Raw genomic sequence first — 19805 nt, forward strand, 5'->3', positions numbered from 1 at the left:
AGCTGGTTTGGAACTTCAGACTAAGAGGGTTGTGTTCTGTCTCTCTCTTTCTCTCTCTCTCTTTCTCTCTCTCTCTCTCCAGCTTATTGAGGTATGATTGACAAATAAAAATGCATACATTGTGAAATGGTCACCACAATCAAATAACACATCCATCCCTCCCAGAGTTACAGGGTGTGTGTGTGTGTGTGTGTGTGTGTGTGTGTGTGTGATATTCTCTTAGCAAATTTCTTGTATTCAATATGGTATTATTAACGGTATGCTGTCATTAGATCTCCAGACCTTACTCATCCTAGTTCTGTAGAACTGGAAAGTTTTACTCTTTGACCACCATCTCCCCATTTCCACCACCTCCCAGCCCCTACTGACCATCATCCTACTCTGCTTCTGTGAGAAGTTCAATGGTGAGTTCAACTTTTTTAGATTCCACATAAAAGTGAGCTTATGCTGTATTTGTCTTTTTGTGTCTGGCTTATTTCACTTAGCATAATGTCCTCCAGGTTCATCTATGTTGTCACAAATGACAAGATGTCCTTCTTTTTTAAGGCTGAATAATGGTCTATCATGTGTAGACACACACCACATTGGACTCTATAAGTCTCTGGGCCTCCCCTCTTGGTAGTATGCACACAAGAGTTCGAAGAAATTAGCTTCCCTTGGGGTGAAAGGACAAATAATGTAAGAAGAAATTTCTGAATCTGGGGATTTTGAATATTTCTTACGCAATGCCTGGTTTTCGCTCTGCATTGACAGCATGCAATATCACGGCCATGTCAAACCTGTCCGGTGTGCCTGGAGATGAGCACTGTGCTGGATGCTGCTTTACGTCACGAACTCCTTTAAACCCACAACTTATTTTCATTTGCAGACCAAGCAACATCAGATACTTGACTGAGATACCAAGTGTATCCAAAGTCTTTCTCTATAAGAGAGAAGTCTTTCTCTTATAGAACGGGCTGGGCTGTCTAGCACAGGAGGCAGAGCGCATGAAAATGCAGGCTGTCTCTGTTGAGCGCTAGCTGAGAGACGCAGACCAGAAAGAGTTACAGGCATTGAGAGGGAGGAGAATGGCTCCCTGTGGGCTGGAGGGTCAGAGAGGCTTCCAGCTGGAGCTTCAAAGGCGAGACCTTGCAATAGTGCTCATTTGATTAGACAAACCACTGAAGGAAGGAAGTCCCCAGGGGCCAAGCATTCCGATTGCCCAGCAAATCTGTCCTGCCCAGAGTCAGGACATGCAAAGCACATGACCAGTGGGCCTCCCCCTGGAACCCTCCCCCCCCCAGGACCAGCTGGGACATAATGTTCCCCACGTGTTGTCCCCTGCCGCGCTAGCCTGGGAGCATGTCTCCGCTGCACAAACTGCAGCTCCTGGCAGAGCAGACTGCTTTCTCATGGTCCAGATAGGAGATAAGGTCCCGATAGATTAGAGTGACCAATTCTGGCAACTGCTTCAGCTGTCTCCAAGTTTGAGTTTGCAGTAAGCTCCCTTAACATTCGTACACTCCCCCCCCACACACACACCTGTGGGTGTCTGCAGACTCAAGATAGGCCTGTAATGTGTATCGTGTATTAGAGGTTCTGGAATTAGCATATGGGAGAGGGTCTGCCTGCCTTTCATCTGGGGGAGAAGTTCGAGGGGAGGAGGTGGGAACTCTGAGACAGAAGAGAGAGGTGAGACAGGGCGGCTCAAATTCTCACATTCTCCGAGCTCCTTTAGTTCTGGTCTAAGGGAGCCCTTGCTCACCCCGTCTGACTCTCTGGGGTAGACTCTAATCCACCAGAACAAAGCCACCTAGGGACCAGTGCCAAAACTCACGCAGGCTCGCCTCTCTGGCCTCTCCTCCTTCCCTCCTACAAAGAGTTTTCAATGCACCCTTTGCAGGATGTTGCAAGTCAAGAGCTACACTGCTGGATGACAAATGGACAAACCCAAGCTAACCTCTTTTTGTTCCCTGGGGGAACTACATACAGATGGGGTGCAGTAGGCCCCCAAGAGGGCAGGAATGATGAATCAGCCTGTAGCTCCACTGCTCTGTAACTTCCCATTGGCAAAGGCTCTGTAGTTTCCCTGGCATCTGCCACTATCTCGTTCTATGAACTTGACTGTTACATGACCTTTCCGGCTTCCTCACCTGTAAAATAGAGGATAATGTGTATCTACTTCATAGGGTTGTTATGAGGACTGATCCACGCAAAGGCTTAGCAGAATACCTGGTACATGGTAAATGCTCAGTACATGTCACTTGAATAGAGTCTTATATTCATTATAACAAATATTATCTTGATATCCCCAGCCTGAAGCACAGTGCTCAGCACAGAGAGAATGAGAAAGAAGGAGGGAGGAAGGGAGGGGGACGGTTGGATGAACTACTCCTCCAATCCCCATACCCCATACCTGATTAGCAGACTGTTCCCTGGAGACCAGCAGAATTTAGTGGCCTCTCAGGACAGAAGGGCAATGACCCTTCTACAAGTTATCTAATATTGGGCTGGTAGGAGGGGCAGAGTTAATAAAAAAGCATTACATAGTGATTGATGATCAAAGCAGGATGGCAGGGAGATTTGGGGAGCCATGTAAAGAACACACAGGATTGGAAAGGAATCCCAGCACCTTAGCTTGGGAACCAGATCTGTCTTTAATTAAATGCATGACTGGGCAGGTCATTTCCCCTTTGAACCTGTGTCAGAAGTAAAACAAGGAATTTTACTTTCCAGTGCCCAGCACCTTGGTTCCATGAGCCCGGGTGAGAGACAGCAAATGGTTAGTGTGAGGCCACCAGCCTGGGAGTGGGTGTGTGTGCTCTGAAGCTGATGGGTGAACAAATGTAATTTGGCCTCCAAACACCCCCCACCCCCACCCCGAGAGGCTGGCCTGACACCAGTGAGGGGGGAATGGGACATTCTGGTCACCCTGGTGTCCATGCCCCAAAGGAAGCGGGGATGCTAGGCAAGCTTAGGAACAACTGTCTCCCAGCTCTCCCCTCAGATCTGCTGGCCAGAGTGTCCATAACGTGATGGGTCCTTCCAGAGCAGGAGGGGAGTGTTGTCTGAACCTCTGCTTTGTCTAACATGCTCTGGCATTTGCTCTCTGGCTGCCAGAGGCTGTACAGTAGGGGTTTCTTTGGTTGTTGTTGATCTTCTTGGTTCCTCCCTCCACACTCTTCTCTCCCCATGGCTGTCTGAAGACATAAGCTGGTCCCATGATCAGGCTTGGGCAGCCAAGGGCACCTAGCCAGGGCTGACTGTGGACATTACATAACCAGAAGGCTGTGGATGTTTCCAAAGTTGAATCCAAAGCAACAGGTTCCACAAACTTAATCCATCAAACCTCAGGCCTCAGGATGCAGGAATAATGAGGCCTGGACGTCTGCCTCCCGGATGGTTGGATACCACCCATGGGCTATTACTACCCCCATTCAGTTCCACCTGGGTGTCAAGGCTTGTCTCCTCTGGGGAGTTTTCAGGCCAGTAGGGTCTCACCCTCATTTCTCCATTAGATGGATAAACATCCATCAAGTCCCTGTTGTGAGCCAGGTCCTACTCTAGTTTCTGGGGATGCAAATATGGGCAGTGAGTAAAAGGGCTGGCCGTCCACTTGGCCCTGAGCACAGCCCATCTTGAACTTCTGATTAGTCGTGCACATGTGCCTTGGGTCTTCTTTCCCAGCCTGACTATACTTCCTAACATCGGAACCCCATCTTTCTCATGGCTTCCATGGCTCCTGGCACGGCATGCTGCGCATAGGGAGGTACTTACAAAGGTGGGGTGATGGGCCAGCTGCTGAGCTATTCAGGGTGAGTACAGCCCTCTCCACTAAGACAAACATAAGTACCTCTTTCTGGGACCCAAAGCAGCTCTTGCTTACAAGTAACACCACACGTGTCCCAGGGCACTTAGAATCTTGAAATGCCTGAGCTGGGAGGGCTCTTAGGGGTACTAAACCCAACCCTGCACTGTTAACAGGTGGCAAAACTGAGGCCCAGGAAAGGGGGGATTCCAAGGTAAGCAGGCTATTTGGGAGTGGAGATAAGACAAGGAAGCTGGTTCTGTAGGTTTCAAATCTGATATTCTTTTTGTTAAGGTGGACTTCCTTAGTGTGCTTCATAATGTTCACATGCTCAGGAATATGTTCAGTTATACGAATATGCTTAGTAAACAGTGCTAACCAGCCGGGATGCAAGATCTGGGAAAACAGGGAAAGAGGGTGCAGTTCTTACTCCAAGATAAGGTTCCTGTGATCAGCCAAAGTTCGGTGTAAAGATTCAAGGAGTTAAACATAAATTGTAACCTCAGCAACTGCATAAGACCAGTAGGCACTCTTGAAACTCAAAATTGAGAGCTCAGAAGAGCCTGTAAGACAAACTAGTCCCATCCCCTCATTTTGCAGATGGGAAGACTGACACCCAGAGAGGGGCAGTGACTTTGCCAAGGTCTCTCAGTTACCAGGGAGCAAGGCTGTCTGCCATCTGGTTCCAGAGTTGAGCCTCTTAACAATGGCCTCTGAGGGACTCCATCCACGCTGGCTCTAGGGTGAAGCAGCCACTTTCCCCATACTCCCTGCCATCCCTTTCTTCTGCCTCAGCAACACCCTCTCCAGCAGTGGGGAAGGGCTACGCCCACCCACCTTGCCTCCCCTGGCCAGGACTCTACTCCAAAAGACCCGAGAGCTCTTCTGTAGTGGGCTTCTGTCACTCACCTTCATTTGCTTGATGGTGTAGACCAGTGTGCCAAAGGGCCCCTCCTTCACCAGCTTCTTTCCCACCACCTTGGCCCGGATCACTGCAGAAAAAGGCAAGATACAGACAGGAAGGAGGTTAAGAAGGCTTGAACCACATCAGGGAACCACATCTCAGGATGGATGCCTGGAATTACTTTCTTACCTCTGGGCCAGCTTGAATAGATGATTGTGTTTATAAAAGCAAGAATTCAGAGGAGAGACACTGGGGGGTAGGAGAGGAATGGAGGAAAGAAAGCAGGCAGTCATCACTCAAGTTAATTATCCCAAATGTTCACAATTGTCGACCCTGGAAATTCCTAGGCTGCATCCATCCCTGGAGGAGTTTCTTGACTCTGTGGTTTCACCATAATCCACAATCTACTGCTCTTGTTAGAGCCTCTTGCCATGCCTCCATTGTCTATCTGACAATTGCATGGTCTCCCAGACCTATTCTCTTTCCACCAGGAGCTCTTCCTGAATGCTGCTTCATTTGGGGCTCTCCTTTGCATGCTTACATTCACTGAGTCCTGACATGCCTGCAGGACTGCAATGCATCCCAGCCTCTCTCCATGGCCAGTCAGCATTCTGATAGGGCCTTGGTACCCAGCACTTAGATGACAAGGTATGCAGTAAAGTGTAGCTCAATTAGAATGTGGTGGAGGAGGGAGCAGTTGGGAGTAGGGGCTCAGGAGCCAACTGAATGAACTGTTTTAACCCCAGCTCTGCTCTTTATGGCTATTATGACTGTGGGCAAGGAACTTTGTTTCGGCCTCCAATTTCCTCTTCTGTAAAGCCAGGATAATAATGGTACCAATCTCTTGAATTGAAAGGATTAGGTAAGATAATGCGTGTGAAACTCAGCACCATGTCTCCAACATAGTATATGTTACATAAACATTATTGATATCATCATCATCATCATCATCATCATCATCATCATCATATCACCAAAAATGGCATGGGCTGACCATGGAAGGATTGCTGCCATTAAAAGTAGCTCCCATTTATCACATGCCAACTGTGTGCAGCAGTACATCTCATTTATTTACTCCTCAAGACTGCTTACAAGAGCAGGATCACCATCTACATTATACAGACAAGGAAACTGACAGAGAAGCGAAGCCACTTCCTCTTCTGAATCTCAGTTTTCTCCTCTGTAAAGAGGGTGTAACTCTACCTACATCAAAGAATTGGAATGAAGATTAAACAAAAGATCTTATGAAATTTCTTAGTACATCATCTGGCAGAAAGGAGTTGCTCAGTAAATATCAATTGACTATGAACAGGAAAACTATTAGACCCAGTATGAGGAAGACTGGAAGACATGAATTTACTACATGCAGTGAGAACACAGAGAAAGGAGGGATTTACTTTGAGATTATAAGAGGCTATGCGTTCTTCTTGTATTTTATGTGAAGAAGAAGCACCCAGTAGCTGTCCAGGTATTTATAGAACTCACACATGGAGGAGTAATGGACAGATCTTAAAGACAATTCAGAAATTACAGAGAAGTTGTGTTCATTGGCGCAACCCAAAAAAAGTCATCTAATAACAAAAACTGGTAAGAAAAGAGGAGGGGCTGCCATAGGGACAGAGAGTGTCTCCATCAAGGGGGTCTGAAAGCTCTCACGCTAGGACCTTGCCCAGAATGGAATGGATTTTGCATGTATAGCAGGCATGCTTTGAGTCACAAAGTGAACTCTTCCAGCTCTAAGATCCTGTCACTCTTTCTTACCTCCAGTTGTACTTAGCCCCTAAAAAGACATTCAATAAATGTCTGTTAAACAGAATACACCACACACACACACACACACACACACACACACACACACATCTGTCCATCATGGTAGCTCTATTATCCTTCCCCATTTTGGATGTCTCACCATGTTTCTCAATCCATTGACTCTCATCTCTTAAATTAAAACAAAACAAAATAAAACAAAACAAAACCTTTATTAGGAACCAATATCTGCCATCCCAACTGGATTCTGTCCTGTTCCTCCCCAAACAAGTTTGGATCCTACTCTTCCAGTCAGACATGAAGTCAAGACCCAGATGAATCAACAGCCCCTCCAGACCTTCTTGCCAGGGAGGGTAAAACACAGAACCCATTGGCGAAGTTAGCAATTTAGCAGACTCAGCTCAGATTGGGAGGGGGTGAGTGGTTGTTTCCAAGTCCGCTGCAAAAACGAGAGGTTGGCAACATTCCAGGCCAAGCTCCCTCAAGATTCTGCCTCCACCTCTGTGTCTAACTTTGTAGCAGCATCCTCGGCAGGGAGCCAGCTTCCCAGAGGCCCAGGGACTATTTCCTCTACTAGTAACTCCCACAGTCAGGTTGTAACAGCTTAACTGTTGGGCAGGGAGCATATCTGCCAGGACTTTACTATTGATTCTTCCTGGATTGATTTGGCTCCATCCTCTGCTGCTTCATTAACACAGAAGGTAAACTAGCAAGTGAGTCTTTGCCTTAGGGGGGGAAGAAATCACAAAAGGGATTTCTTTAAATAACAACTTCTACCCTTTCCTGGCTCAAAAATGGCTTGACTTCATTTAGACATAATATGTCATAAGTAAACCTGTCCCATAAAGCTAGGTACTTCTGGAAGCTTCTGCATACACAGTGAGCCAATTCCTTCCCTACCCTGAAATGGCCTGAGCTTGGAACCTTTTCATCTGAGAATAGTTCAGTGAAAAGGGAGTAAGTTTCTGTAGTCAGGAAGCCACATTTGAGTTTCAGTTCCACCATTACCACGTGGCCTCAGACAAACCCCTGTGTCCCCAACCTCCTTTCTCCTAAATCTTTCTGATTGTCTTGGCCCAAGGCCCACCTTGTGGCTTACAAGCAATGTCCTAATTCTAGTGGAGCAGCAACATGGCAGAGCATGGAAGAGCCAGGGCTCTGGAGCCTGACTGCCTGGGTTCAAATCCCAGCAGTGGTGCTGCCTGACCTTAGGGAGGTCATTAAACCCTTCCGTGTCTTAATTTCCTAATCTATTGCAATTCCTCCTAACCATCAGGCTGTGAGGGTTATGGACAGGCACTGATAACGGTGTGTTTGCTGTCACCACCCCTACCCATGACCTCTATTATTATTTGTCTATCTGAGCATCTTTATCTTCTAACATACACCATAAGCTAAGGCCTGGGGGTTCTCTCTAGGATGGGAAGAAAGGCCAGCTCCTCAAAATATCTGGCCATGCAGAATTTCAGGGAGAGGTGGGGGAGCACACATAAACTGGTCAGAACAAACATACGAGGTGTTTTTAAGTCTGGAGCACCCACCTCATCACAGGGACCTGTCCTAGCTCATCACCCACAAGTGACCCAAGAGCAGCCCACCAGGACCAAACTCGATCACATGGTTATGGTCCAGAAAGGCTGGCAGAGAAGGGCCAGCGTGGAGGCCACACCAGTGTTTTCTTTATAAAAACAAAACTGCACTAAACTGAACTAAAACTAGGCAATATTCTGCTCTTTCAAAGAGATTCACAAAGTCCTTCCAGAGTAAAAACACCAGCCAACCTCAAATCTGCCCATTAGGTCTGTGAATTAATATGTCTTTATTTGCTTCGGTTTCTCCTCTGCAATGCAAATGTGTGCTATTTTGTACTTTCTTGTTTGGCAATAAGGGTGCTCCTGAGTGTTTGCTGGCCTGGGGGCCACGGTGGACAGGGGAGGTATGGAAGGTCACAGTTCTCCAACAACAACAGAAGACAGTTTCCAAACTTAGAGCTGGCAGCATGTGGGCTGTTCCCGCCACCTTGGTGTAGTGGCTAGAAGCCAGCTTTACAGATGGGCTGGGCGAGACAAAGGTTTTCTTTATTCTCCTTCATGCTGGAACGTGGCCCCACACTGTCTACCCAGTGTCCCACAGCAGCTAAACCAATATGGGTGTGAGCTGGGTTGGTGTGCTGGTGGGGGTGATGACGAGAAATAGAAGTCCCATTTCCTACCTCCACAGAGCACAGTCTAATGGGAAGACAAAGTTTAAAAGTTCATGGCTAGAGGGCTGATCTCCAAGGTCTGAAAGCACCAGTCAGAGAAAGGGGCAATGACGAACAGCTTGAATGTCAGTCTTGGAGCCTCTTATGCTCCTGAGAAAGGAACCTGGGCTTCCAGGGGTATGGAGGTCAAAGGAAAACAGAGTAAACAGTATTTTAACTTAAAAGTCTGTAAGAAGAAACTGACCAGGCTATGTGTGCTTGTGTAATTGGCACACAGACCTGTAAATATATGTAGGGCCCTCTTAAATATATCATACACCTGAGGATCCAGGTGTAAAGGTACATCTCTATATAATTTTCTCTCTTTAAATAATTTTTGTGGGGTGGGCTAGTAAGAGCTTGCAAAAAACAAGAGAAACAAGGCCCATCCCTTCCAGAAATATAATTGTGTGCTGCCTGTCCCCACCTCCATCCATAGTAATGTAGATCACAAGCAGCACAAGTTTTGAACAAAAACAATTCCAGGGGCAAACACAATTCAGCTTCCAGTGTAGCTTACTGCTGTGTCCAGAAGTTGTACATCTGCTATTCGTCAGCATATGGAGAGGGGGACAAGGTGCCCATGACAAAGACCTTGCCTCTCACCTTCTCCTGCCACCTCCCATACAACCACCTTCAATCAAATCCAGACCTTTCCACCCTGTTCTGATGGTTGGACTTTCCTGCTAGTAGGTTGGAAGGCAAAGTTTGGCTGGGTTTTGGATTAAGGACCCCTTAAATAAATTAATGTATACCAACTTAAGACCATGGATTCTACCCATCTTAGATCTTAGGATCCTGTTGAGAGCACTGCAGATCCTCCTCATGGTAGAGAAGTTGATTCAGCTGTCTAGTGAATGAGATACTTTCAGTACCACACTCATGCCCCCCTCCACACACACACACACACTCTGTCCCATTCCTGCCTCTCTGAAGGCCCTTTAGAATGATTTTGCTGACTTAAGGTATGGTTTTTAGGAGGACAGTGAGGTTAGGTAAGGCACACCTGGCCAGCAGGTAGGATGAGTTTCTCCAAAAGCAGAAGTCACTGTTAGTGTCCACCCAAGGGAGTGGAATGTTCTTCTGACGGGACCGTAGCAGGCAGGATCTAGATGAGCAGAAAGGCCTGGACTGTGGGCTCACCTGTCTTCCTGGACTTGAACTTGGAGGAAAAGAGGGGTCAGGAAGTATCCGATAGTCACTTGATGTTTATTTCCTGGTTGCCATCCACACGGGCCTTTCTGAGGCCAAGAGCTCATGACAAAGACAGTAACCAAGGGGCCCAGAGCAAGGCAGGCCCAAGCCCATCTGGCTCTGCCTATTAGGCAATTCCCTGGTCTTGTGCCCCATGGAGATCCTGCATTTTAGTCTATCCAAAAAGGGCAAAGCCAGGCTCCCTTACTCCTCCAGCTGCCCACCCATTCATTAACCATCAGCTCCCTACATTTCATTACATCACATCAATAAGTCTAGAGGAGAGGGAGGGACTAGAACACACTGATAGGAACAGCTACTATTTATTAAGCCCCTCCCACATGCCAAGCAGTGCATGAATGCTATCTTGCTCTATTCTCATAATAACTCTATGAGATGGCTATTATTGTCCCTATTTTCCAACTACAAAGAAGATCAGATACGCTCAGTGTGGTTTTGCATCCCAGCGGAACAAAACTTGGTGGTTCCCCCAAGAAAGCAGACTTCCTGAAGCCTTTTCATGGGATTTGTACTGATGGCAGAACATTTCATAATTTTCTGCACCTTCCCACCCCCACTGTCTGTTCTGCTAAGGATCAGAGAGGTGGATTGGTCCCTAGGAGGAAGGCCTCCCTGATAAGCCCCCAGTGACCCTCATCCCTTTGACCACCCTACCACTCTGTCCCAGTTACTCACACACACGTGCCCTCTGATTGGTAATAAGAATCTACGAGTAATCACCATCAGCAGTAGAACAGACTGTCATCTGTTCAGCATACTGTGCTTTCCAGCAAGGCTTTTAAGGAAGAAAATAAAATAACTTAGAAACCACAAAACCTGATGTTCCCTGAGGTTTCTCACAGCACTATGGGTCTGACGTTAATTAGGCTGATTAATTAGATGAGACAATGTATATGTAAAAAGGCACTTTGTAACCCTGAAGCTAAACAGATGATATACTGTTATGTTGCTGACAGTGATTACTTGAAGGTTCTGAAATGTGCAAATCAGAGGAAGACAGCGAGAGACCTGCTCCAGCGTTTCCTCATCCCCCGAGGATCTTTGGTATCCACCTCCAATGACCCTTGCCAGAGCTCTTCACAATTATCTGCTGCTTCTTTGGGGACACTTTGATGATGTCCAGGTTTGAGGAAAGGGCCTTAGGAGAATGAAGGGTGGAAGGCAGACACCTGAAGAACTGCCCTATCCAGATCCTTGTGGTTTCCAGCCCCTATGTCACCACATCCCAAACTCCAAAAGCCCCTCTCTACAAAGACTTGGAGGCTGAAAGTTCAGATCAGGAAAACCCCTGGAGAAGTGGCTGTGAGACACTGGAATGAGCAGGCACAGAACACGTGGGCCTGGATGCAGTCATGGCCCTGTCACTGTGTAACACTGGGCAAGTCACTTTCCATCCTGGCTTCTAGGTCAGGATGATGATTACCAACCTTGAAAGGTTCTTGCCATGACCTAAGCTCCCTCTTTTACTTCACCAAAGCAGTTCTCTCCAAGGTCACCGGTGACCTCCAGGGTGCTCAATCCGGGCAGTGGTGGGTTCCTTGTCCCCTTCTCATTTCCACCCAGCTCATGGCTTTGTACAACCTGTACCACTGGCAGCTCGCATTTTTGCAATCTCCAACCCGGAACCCTACAACATGAGTCTACATTTAGTGTACATTTATACTCGGAGGTCTAAAAAGACATCTCCAACTCAACCCATCCAAAACTAAGCTCCTGAAAATGCCCCTCACTCACCCATGGTCCCTTTACCTTCTTCATCTTTGGCAACCTGCTCCACTCTGGCCCCCAGCCCCCTACTCCTTGTTCACCACCCCAAACACCACCTCAGGGCCTCTGCCCTTGCAGTTCCCTCTGCTGGAACACTCTTCTTCCGTAGCCACATGGCTCCCTCCCTCACCTACTTCGAGTATCACCTGGTCAGGGGGCCTCCACGATCCCCCATAATCTTCCCTCATGCATTCCCTGTCGCCCTGGCCAGCCTCACTGTGCTCCACAGCACTGGCCACCAGCTGACATAGTCTGTGTCCATGTGCCGTTCCCTCAAATGCGAGCCTCACGAGAGGGCAGGTTCTTTGCTTTACTAACTACTGTAGCCTGAGCAACAAGAGGAGAATCTGGCAGGTTGACAAGTTCCTACTATGTATCTGCTGAGTACATGAAGCTAAAAGGGCCACATACATGAAGGGTGATTAAAAAAAAAAAAAAAGATAACTCCTCTGGTTAAGCTTTGGCCTATGACCGAGTCTTTCTGAGCCTTATTCCATCAGAAGGGGTTAATAGTAGTTCTCAGTTCATAGGGCCGATAAACATCTGTTCAACAATCATTTATAGAGTACTGTGCTAGGCTCACAGGGACAAGGAGATAAATGAGGCCCTGAGGAATTCAGGGGCCAAGTTTAAAAAGACCGCAAAGAAACAGGTAAATGATATTCAAGTAGAGCAAACACAGCAGTATGAGCAAGAACAAAGAGCTGGCATGGCACAAAGAGGGGTAAAGTCTGGCCAAGGGGAGGGGCATCTGGAGCTCCCTAGAGGCAACAGCGGATCTAGACCTTAGCCCATCCCGAAGCAAGGACTCAGTTTGCTTTATCTAAATCCAGAGGAAGCAGAAGCCTGGACCAGATCTGGTGGGCGGGGGTCTAAGGGAGGAGTTGGAAGAGAGGCGGAATCCCAGCCAGGCTCTCAGCAGAGCCAGGACGGACTTACCGCCTTTCCAGGAAGATGGCCCTGGAGAACAGGAGGGCTACAGGGAGGGGCAGCCCCACGTGAGGAAGATTGCCCCTTGGAGAAGTCTCACAATAGGCTCTTCCGGCTTCCTACTGTGGTCCCCTGAGGGCACTTCCCTCTGTCAGTTTCAAAGGCCTCTTCTGTTGATGTCAAAGCCACGACCAGACAGTTAAGATGCACTCCCAATCAAGATAGGGAGTCTCCAGTTCAAAGCCTGTCCTGACTAACTCTTTCCGTTAAGTAAAAATATTAATCTTGGTTTTATTTAAGCAGGTTTTTTTGGCACAGAATGAACCCCTGTGGCTAAAAATAAACCCAAATACACACACACACTCAGAAAAATCTGGAGAGCTGCAAATCATTTCAACCCAAGTTTCCATCTCAGGGAAAGCTATTAAAAGCGGGAGGATATTAAAACCTCTCTGCACAGAGCCTCTTTTCTCAGTGCCTGCCTTGTATTCTAGGGTCCTCCAGGCAAGGCTGTCCCGGGGATGCCCTGTCCTGGGCCTCCTGGCAAAGCAGGGGGAGGGGCACGTGCTGGCTCCTCGCTCTCCTCACCTTGGAAGCAGTGTGGGTTTCTGCTTGAGCAGTCCGGGAAACATGCTGGGGCCTCAGCTGACGTCGGTTGTATATGAAATGAAGGGGCCCAGAGAGGCAAGCAAAGGGAACGCAGGCCCAGAAAGGTCAAGTTGCCTGGAACTTTGGGATTATCCAAAAGGAACACAAGCAAAATCTGCATCTTACTCCAGCTTTCATGTTTTAAGTGGCGATCTCAATTTTAAACTATTTAAAGACAAGATTTAAGAGTCACCACCTAGGCTTATGTCTGGACTTGGCATTAATACATTTCATTTGCAGTGTAACTACTTAAGTCACCTACCCTCAATTTCTTCCTGTAGCCACAGCCAATTCGGGAGAAAGGCATGGATCATTTGGCTCGGGATAGGGTAAAAGTCCTAGGACTGGCTGGTTCCTGGATTCAGGGCTGACTTACTTGGGCGGTGAGGACCATCTGAGAAGGGAGGTGGTATTCCCATGATCTGAGTTTCTAAAAGGCTGCTAAGGTGACTGCCCCAGAGTGTTCACCAAGCATTAGAATTGCTGAGGCTTTCATCCTGCAAAGGGTGGCCAGAGGGGGAATGTCAGCACTCCAAAGCAGAGAAAGTAGGAAGGAAGATCCTTCCCCCATAGACTCCCCATTCTCCCAGGAACAGATGGGAGCAACAATCCCCCAAGCCCCCATTGGTTTTGCAAGATAACAAGATTATTTTGAATAACACAGCGATGTATACAGGGCTCTCTGGGGTTTGGGCCTCATCTCAAGTCCTGCCACTGCAAAGCCTCCAGCACCCCCTATCACTTTCCCCATCCCCACCCCACTACACTGACCTGTCCTGTGATGCCTGTTGTCTCAGTGAGAATGACTTCTCCCCAGTCATCTGCTTACATGTCTGTTTCCCTGCAAGACCCACCTAGCTGAAACGTCACCTCCTCCAGGAAGCCTTCTGCCCACCCCAGGCCACACTAAATCCCTCCTGTCTTCTTGGCTTCCTTTCTTCCCAAATATGTTCTACCTTAATGGTCAGTTGCTTGGCACTCATTAGCCTGAATTACTAGATAATAGGCCGGCATCTGTGGCTCCAGCACCTGACAAGGTGCCTAGAATATGGCAAGGCTTCCCCAGATATTTGTTGAATAAAGAATGAGGCTACAGGAGGGAATCAAAGGTAATACAAAAAAGGAGACAGAGATGACTTTGGGTTCAGGCTCTTGCAGTGTGGGTCAAGAGTCTGAGTTCCTAAAGGTCACCCAGAAAAGAAGAGAGGGAGGCAGGTACAAGTGTGATCTGAGAAGCTAAAATGGGACCCTTATCTCCAAATGCTGAAGATTTATATCTAAAAACAGGTGAGTCACGGGGTCCTATTACAAGAGGCCTCAGTTAACAAATCCCTGTGGGGGGACAGCACCCAAACTCCACCGACAGATGAGAAACCCAAGGCTTAACATCAGAGGTCAGTGGTGCCACCTCCTCATTCTCCTCCCTCCTCCCTCTCCTCCTCCTCCTGTTTTCTCCTCCTCCTTCCCCCTCTCCTCCTCCTCCTTCTCTTCCTTCCTCCTCCCTTCCCTTTCCTCCTCATCCTTCTCTTCCTTCTAACATGAGTACTTGAAATTAATTCACTCGTTCACTATTTCAGAAGTGTTTGACTATATGCCTTGGATCCTCTGCTATGCCGTGGGGATTCAGCAGTCAGCAGGTAGACAAGGTCCTACTTTCAAGAAGCTGATTTCTGTCTTGAGACAAGAAGATAAGTGTATGTTATAGCCCAGGGAGCCGCAGGAGCACATATCAGACACACCCAGCCAAGCTAGGCAATTTCTGTGCTTTGGGGTATTGACATTCCCCTCCTGGTCACCCTTTGTAGAGCAAAAGCCTCAGCCATTCTAATCATGCTTGGTGAACACTTCGGGGTAGTTGCCTTACTAGCCATTTAGAATCCCAGATCACTGAAATACCATCTCCCTTCTAAGGTGATCCTCACTCCCTAGGTAAGACTCTGGTAGTGCTATGGATGCATGTTGTGGGGGAAACATCCTGCCTGAGCCAAGATCTGAGAAATCAGCAGGAGTCGCCAAGGGAAAGAGAATGAAAAGGCTTTCAAGGGGCGCCTGGATGGCACAGCAGTTGGGCGTCTGCCTTTGGCTCAGGGCGTGATCCCGGCGTAATGGGATCGAGCCCCACATCAGGCTCCTCCGCTAGGAGCCTGCTTCTTCCTCTCCCACTCCCCCTGCTTGTGTTCCCTCTCTCACTGTCTCTATCTCTGTCAAATAAATAAATAAAATCTTTAAAAAAAAAAAAAAGAAAAGAAAAGGCTTTCAGGTGGAGGAGGGAGCAGAGGTGAAGGCCTGGGGGCTGGAGAGCCTAGCCCATAGGAGTGACAGAAAGCAGTGTGTGTGACAAGGGGCAGGGGACGGTGGAAGCCAAGAGATAGGCAGGAATGCCCAGCTTTGTATAGGCTGGGTCTTGCTCCAACACATGTCATTTCTCAGGTGGGCAGTGATAGAGACATCACTTCGTCCCTGCCAGCAGCTCTTAGGATATGTGCCCAATGGGTGCCTGAAAGGTCAGCTGATCAGAGGGCCCCAAAGCTTCAAGAAACCCCTAGAAACAAGTTCAGGCCTTGTCTGCAAGCCCCTTAACTTCTCCCAGTGGTCTTACCTGGGCTGGCTCAGCTCAGTGTGTGCCAGAACCTAGGAGGCATGCTGACCTACCTCTAGAAAGCTCTAGCCCACTTTGTTCAGAGGACTGACCTGCTCACTGTCGTGCAGACACACAGGTCAGGGGTGCTCAGAACACCCCCCTGCCGAGTGCTCAAGCCCTCCCCAGGGGCCCATGGGAAACTTTATCCCACACAAGAGGCCACCAGAAAAGCAGCCTGGTCTTCAACCATGGCCCCTTTGAAGCAGTGCCCAGAAAAATACCGTGCCGACGAATGGTTCTCAGAACTTAGAGCTTTCAGGTCAGGTCATTTTTGTAAGACCAGAAAGCCTGGCAGCATCTCAGGAGCTGTCTATAGTATTTTATTTTTCTGCTAATTGGGATTTTGTTCACTAGGAGAGCGGAGGGACTCCAGGATAGGTCCACGAGTAGGAAAGCCAAGGAACTGTGAGGCAAAGGGACCTCCCTCGTTTGTACAGCCGACCTGCAGATGTGTCTTTGCAGACAGACAGTGAATCTGTTCTCAAAATGCAGCGAGGATGGATGGGAGACTTTGTTGTGATTTGAGTAAGAAGCAATGTCTACTCCCCGCTCTGTCTCGGGGGATTATGTAGCACAGATGCCAAAAAGAATGTGGTACATTTATAACTTACCCTTTGGGTAGCTTTTAAAACAGTCAAGTCTTCCCCCTTTCTCTCTTTAACTTCCCTAACTTCAGCCAGGAAGACTGGACACCAGGTGGACATAGCACAGGGGGTCCCATTGAAAGCAGGTGCTCCCCTGCCCAACTTACTCAGAACCTTCTAACCAGCTCAGGATCCAGGTAGTGGGCACACAGGCAGAAACAGGTATGAAGAAAAACAAGGCCAGACTATAGATCTTCAAGCCCCAAGACAGTTATCAAAGGTAACTAATGTTGAGAGTGTGGGGGAATGGCTGGAGATTAAATACAAGTGCCTTTTAAGGAAGCCAACCTTTGTTTTAAAGAAAATAAATAAGTAAAGAATGCTTAAGGCTGCCCTCTTTGGTCAAAGTGGGTAACAGCAGAATGATAAAGCCTGTCCCTGCTATCTTTGCACACAGCCTGCCCTAGCCTGACAGTGCGATAGGAAATGGTGTCAATGGTAAAAGAAATAAAAGACTACCCACCCATCGAATACCTTCTGAGTGCAGTGCATAGTGCCTGAGCCTTTTGTGCATTCAGTAAGTATTTCCTGAGTGGCTACTATGTGCCAGGCACTGTGTCAGGTGGCAGAAATACACAGTGAACAAAACAGACACTCCTTACCAATATTATAGCTAATCCTTAAAACTAACTTGCAAGAGCATTATTCCATTGGGTAGATCAAGAAAACAAGACACAGAATAGATAAGAAATGTGTCGGAGGTCACGCAGCCAGAAATTAAATCCACATATGCCTGCCAGCAAAACTCATCTTTCTACTGCTTGACATTTCACAAATCTGAAATAATCAGCCAAGTCAAATGCATCAGGCATGCAGAGTAAAGGGAAATTCTCAAGGCTTAATTATCAGAGGACTCACATTAGCCATAGATGGTGAGAACCTTGGGGTGGGGTTAACTCCCTAAAACAGAGAAGTCCAGTAATCAGCCTAAAGCCCCATGGTTTGGGGGAGGGGAACACAGGCCTTAGGACCAAGGAGAGTGGCAAGAAGGAGACAAGTGAACTTTAGTGGACACCTGATTGGCAACCCTGGTCTGACCGTGCCCAGGTGCAAGGGCCTCAGGACCTTTGTACATGCCATTCCCTCTGCATAAGACCTTCTTCTGCTCCCCTTTATCTAGCAACTCCTATTCATCCTTCATATTTCAACTCAAAGGACACTTCCTCAGAGGAAGCTTTCCCTGACTCCTCCCTCAACATCAGACTAAAACAAGACTCCTGCTCAATATTCGCATATTCCTCAGGTAGTAAATTTGTTTGGGAATTCATTTGAATATCTCATTTCCCAGCATTACACACCAAATTCAGATCATGACTTGTTTTGCTCATCACTATATCCCCAATATCTCACACAGTGCCTGGAACAAGTAGCTACTCAGTAAATAGGTACTGGGTGAAGGAAGATGCCTTTTCCATCCTGGCATCTATTGATTGCTTCCCGAAAGCCTCCCACTCCGTCTTCCTCTACTATACGACTGTTTCACCCACCGTTATCTGGCTGCAACTGTCCAAGGCCAATTCCACTGCCATGAGCTGACCAAGAAGAAATGTGTTGAGTTTTGAACATAGAAAGAAAAGAAGAGGGATATTCTAGACAGTGGGAAGACCCTAAACAAATGCCAAGTTCCCTGGGTGATAGGAGCTTGAATGGGGGACTTTTCAGGACTGTCCCACAATCTGGGTCTGTAGACAGTGCTGCTTCTCTGTACCCGGAATCCTCTGCCCCCCAAGACCCCACCTGGTGCAGTTCTGATAACCTTTCACTGGCCATGCTCAGGCTTGTGGCTGTCTTGGAGAATGGACTTCTGAACCCAGCCCACTGACTCGTTCCAGCTGGGCAAGATGAATAAACTCTTCAAGCCTAATTTTCCTCATCCTGAAGACAGGTGACTATTATATTTGTGAGGATGAAAAATAATGAAGATGGAAACCAGCTGGCACAAGTTTTTCAAAATAAACCCAAGCTCCCTCTTCCCCCACCCCCCCCCAGTTACTCCCCAATGTGCAGGCTCATTCCCTCCCAACAGAGTTGCACATGAACCCAATGGGAACGCTGAATGTTAGGAACATAGATAACCTCAAAGGTGGTTTCCAGATCTCATGGGGATTCCTCTGCAGCTGCTGGGATGGCACCCTGTACCAGACCAGACCTGGTTCTGTGGATCCCCCCAGAATGCTCCTCTCCCAACAACAGGGGTCCGGCTGCACTCCACATGTCTCCTCCTCTGAAGAGAGCTGGTCTGATAAACACTGCATGGGCGTGACCACAGCTAGCCCTGTTGCTGGATTCTGGGCGGCCCTCGAGGCCAGTTCCCATGCCGCAGAGCATCTGCAGAGCATCCCTAACACAAATGACCTCCCCTGACCACCTCTGCCACACATCTGAGGGCTGGCAGGGCTTCCTTCCTACTCTGTCCATGGAACGCTCACACTAAAAGGTGGGCTAAGATAGTGTCTGAAGTGTATGGTGACTAACATAATATAATTAAAAAAAAAAAAAAGTGTCTGAAGCAACCCCCAACCAGTGCTCACAAATGTTCCTGGCTGGGCTACCACAGAGCCAACAGGGGCACGGTATCCATGATCTGCCAGTGCTCTCAGAGAGTGAGAAATGAGAATATCAGAGATGAACACAAGTTTGGCCAGACACTGCCACAAGAAGCAGAATGTTCACTGGGACAGTGCCACTTTTGCCTACTGATAAAAATACTGTTGTCATTCATTACAATGCTAATTATAAGACTGTCATTAATTATCATAGGTGTCATCATCTATCAAGCACTTACTATGCATATTCAGTGCTAAATGCTTTACATGGATTATTCCATTTGAGTCTCATTAAGACCTTATAAAGTAAGTGCTGTCCTTAGCCCCATTTCATAGAAACTGAGGCTGGTAGAGAATAAGTGACTTTCCAAGATCATGTAACTAGGAAGAGGTGGCCCCAGCATGCCAGTCCCCGGGAGCCTGCCTCTTGGAGCTGCTGCTTTTCGCCACGGGGTCATACCTCCCTTCCAGAGCACACGTTTGCCCACAGTGCAGGGGACAGGCACATTTCACAGGCCGGAGACTCTAGGTTGAGTTCACAATCACTCAGTGTAACCTCCTCTGAATTTCTCTACAGTCTCATCCCAGGATTAATTTGGCAACTATGCAAACATCTATGAGCTAGGTCAGTTTATGCCATGTTGAGCCATATTTTGACTATACCAAAATTCCTTATACTGTCTCTCTGTGGCCTTCCCCCAACTGGGTGACATT

The 19805-nt window shown here is 47.8% G+C and overlaps 2 protein-coding genes across 2 annotated transcripts in view; one reads left to right on the forward strand and one right to left on the reverse strand.

Annotated features, from left to right (window-relative positions):
• Window positions 1–19805, forward strand: part of SYN3 (synapsin III) — a 452237-nt gene that overhangs the window by 158925 nt on the left and 273507 nt on the right. The gene's annotated exons all lie outside the window — the stretch shown is intronic.
• The window catches only part of TIMP3 (TIMP metallopeptidase inhibitor 3), a 58327-nt gene that overhangs the window by 9339 nt on the left and 29183 nt on the right, over window positions 1–19805 (reverse strand). Inside the window, exon 2 of the mRNA XM_026499725.4 lies at window positions 4697–4779. Coding sequence (XP_026355510.1) covers window positions 4697–4779 — 83 coding nt within the window. The remainder of the gene's footprint in view (window positions 1–4696; window positions 4780–19805) is intronic.

Source organism: Ursus arctos, unplaced genomic scaffold, assembly GCF_023065955.2.
Source record: "Ursus arctos isolate Adak ecotype North America unplaced genomic scaffold, UrsArc2.0 scaffold_21, whole genome shotgun sequence".
Classification (NCBI taxonomy): Eukaryota; Metazoa; Chordata; class Mammalia; order Carnivora; family Ursidae; genus Ursus; species Ursus arctos.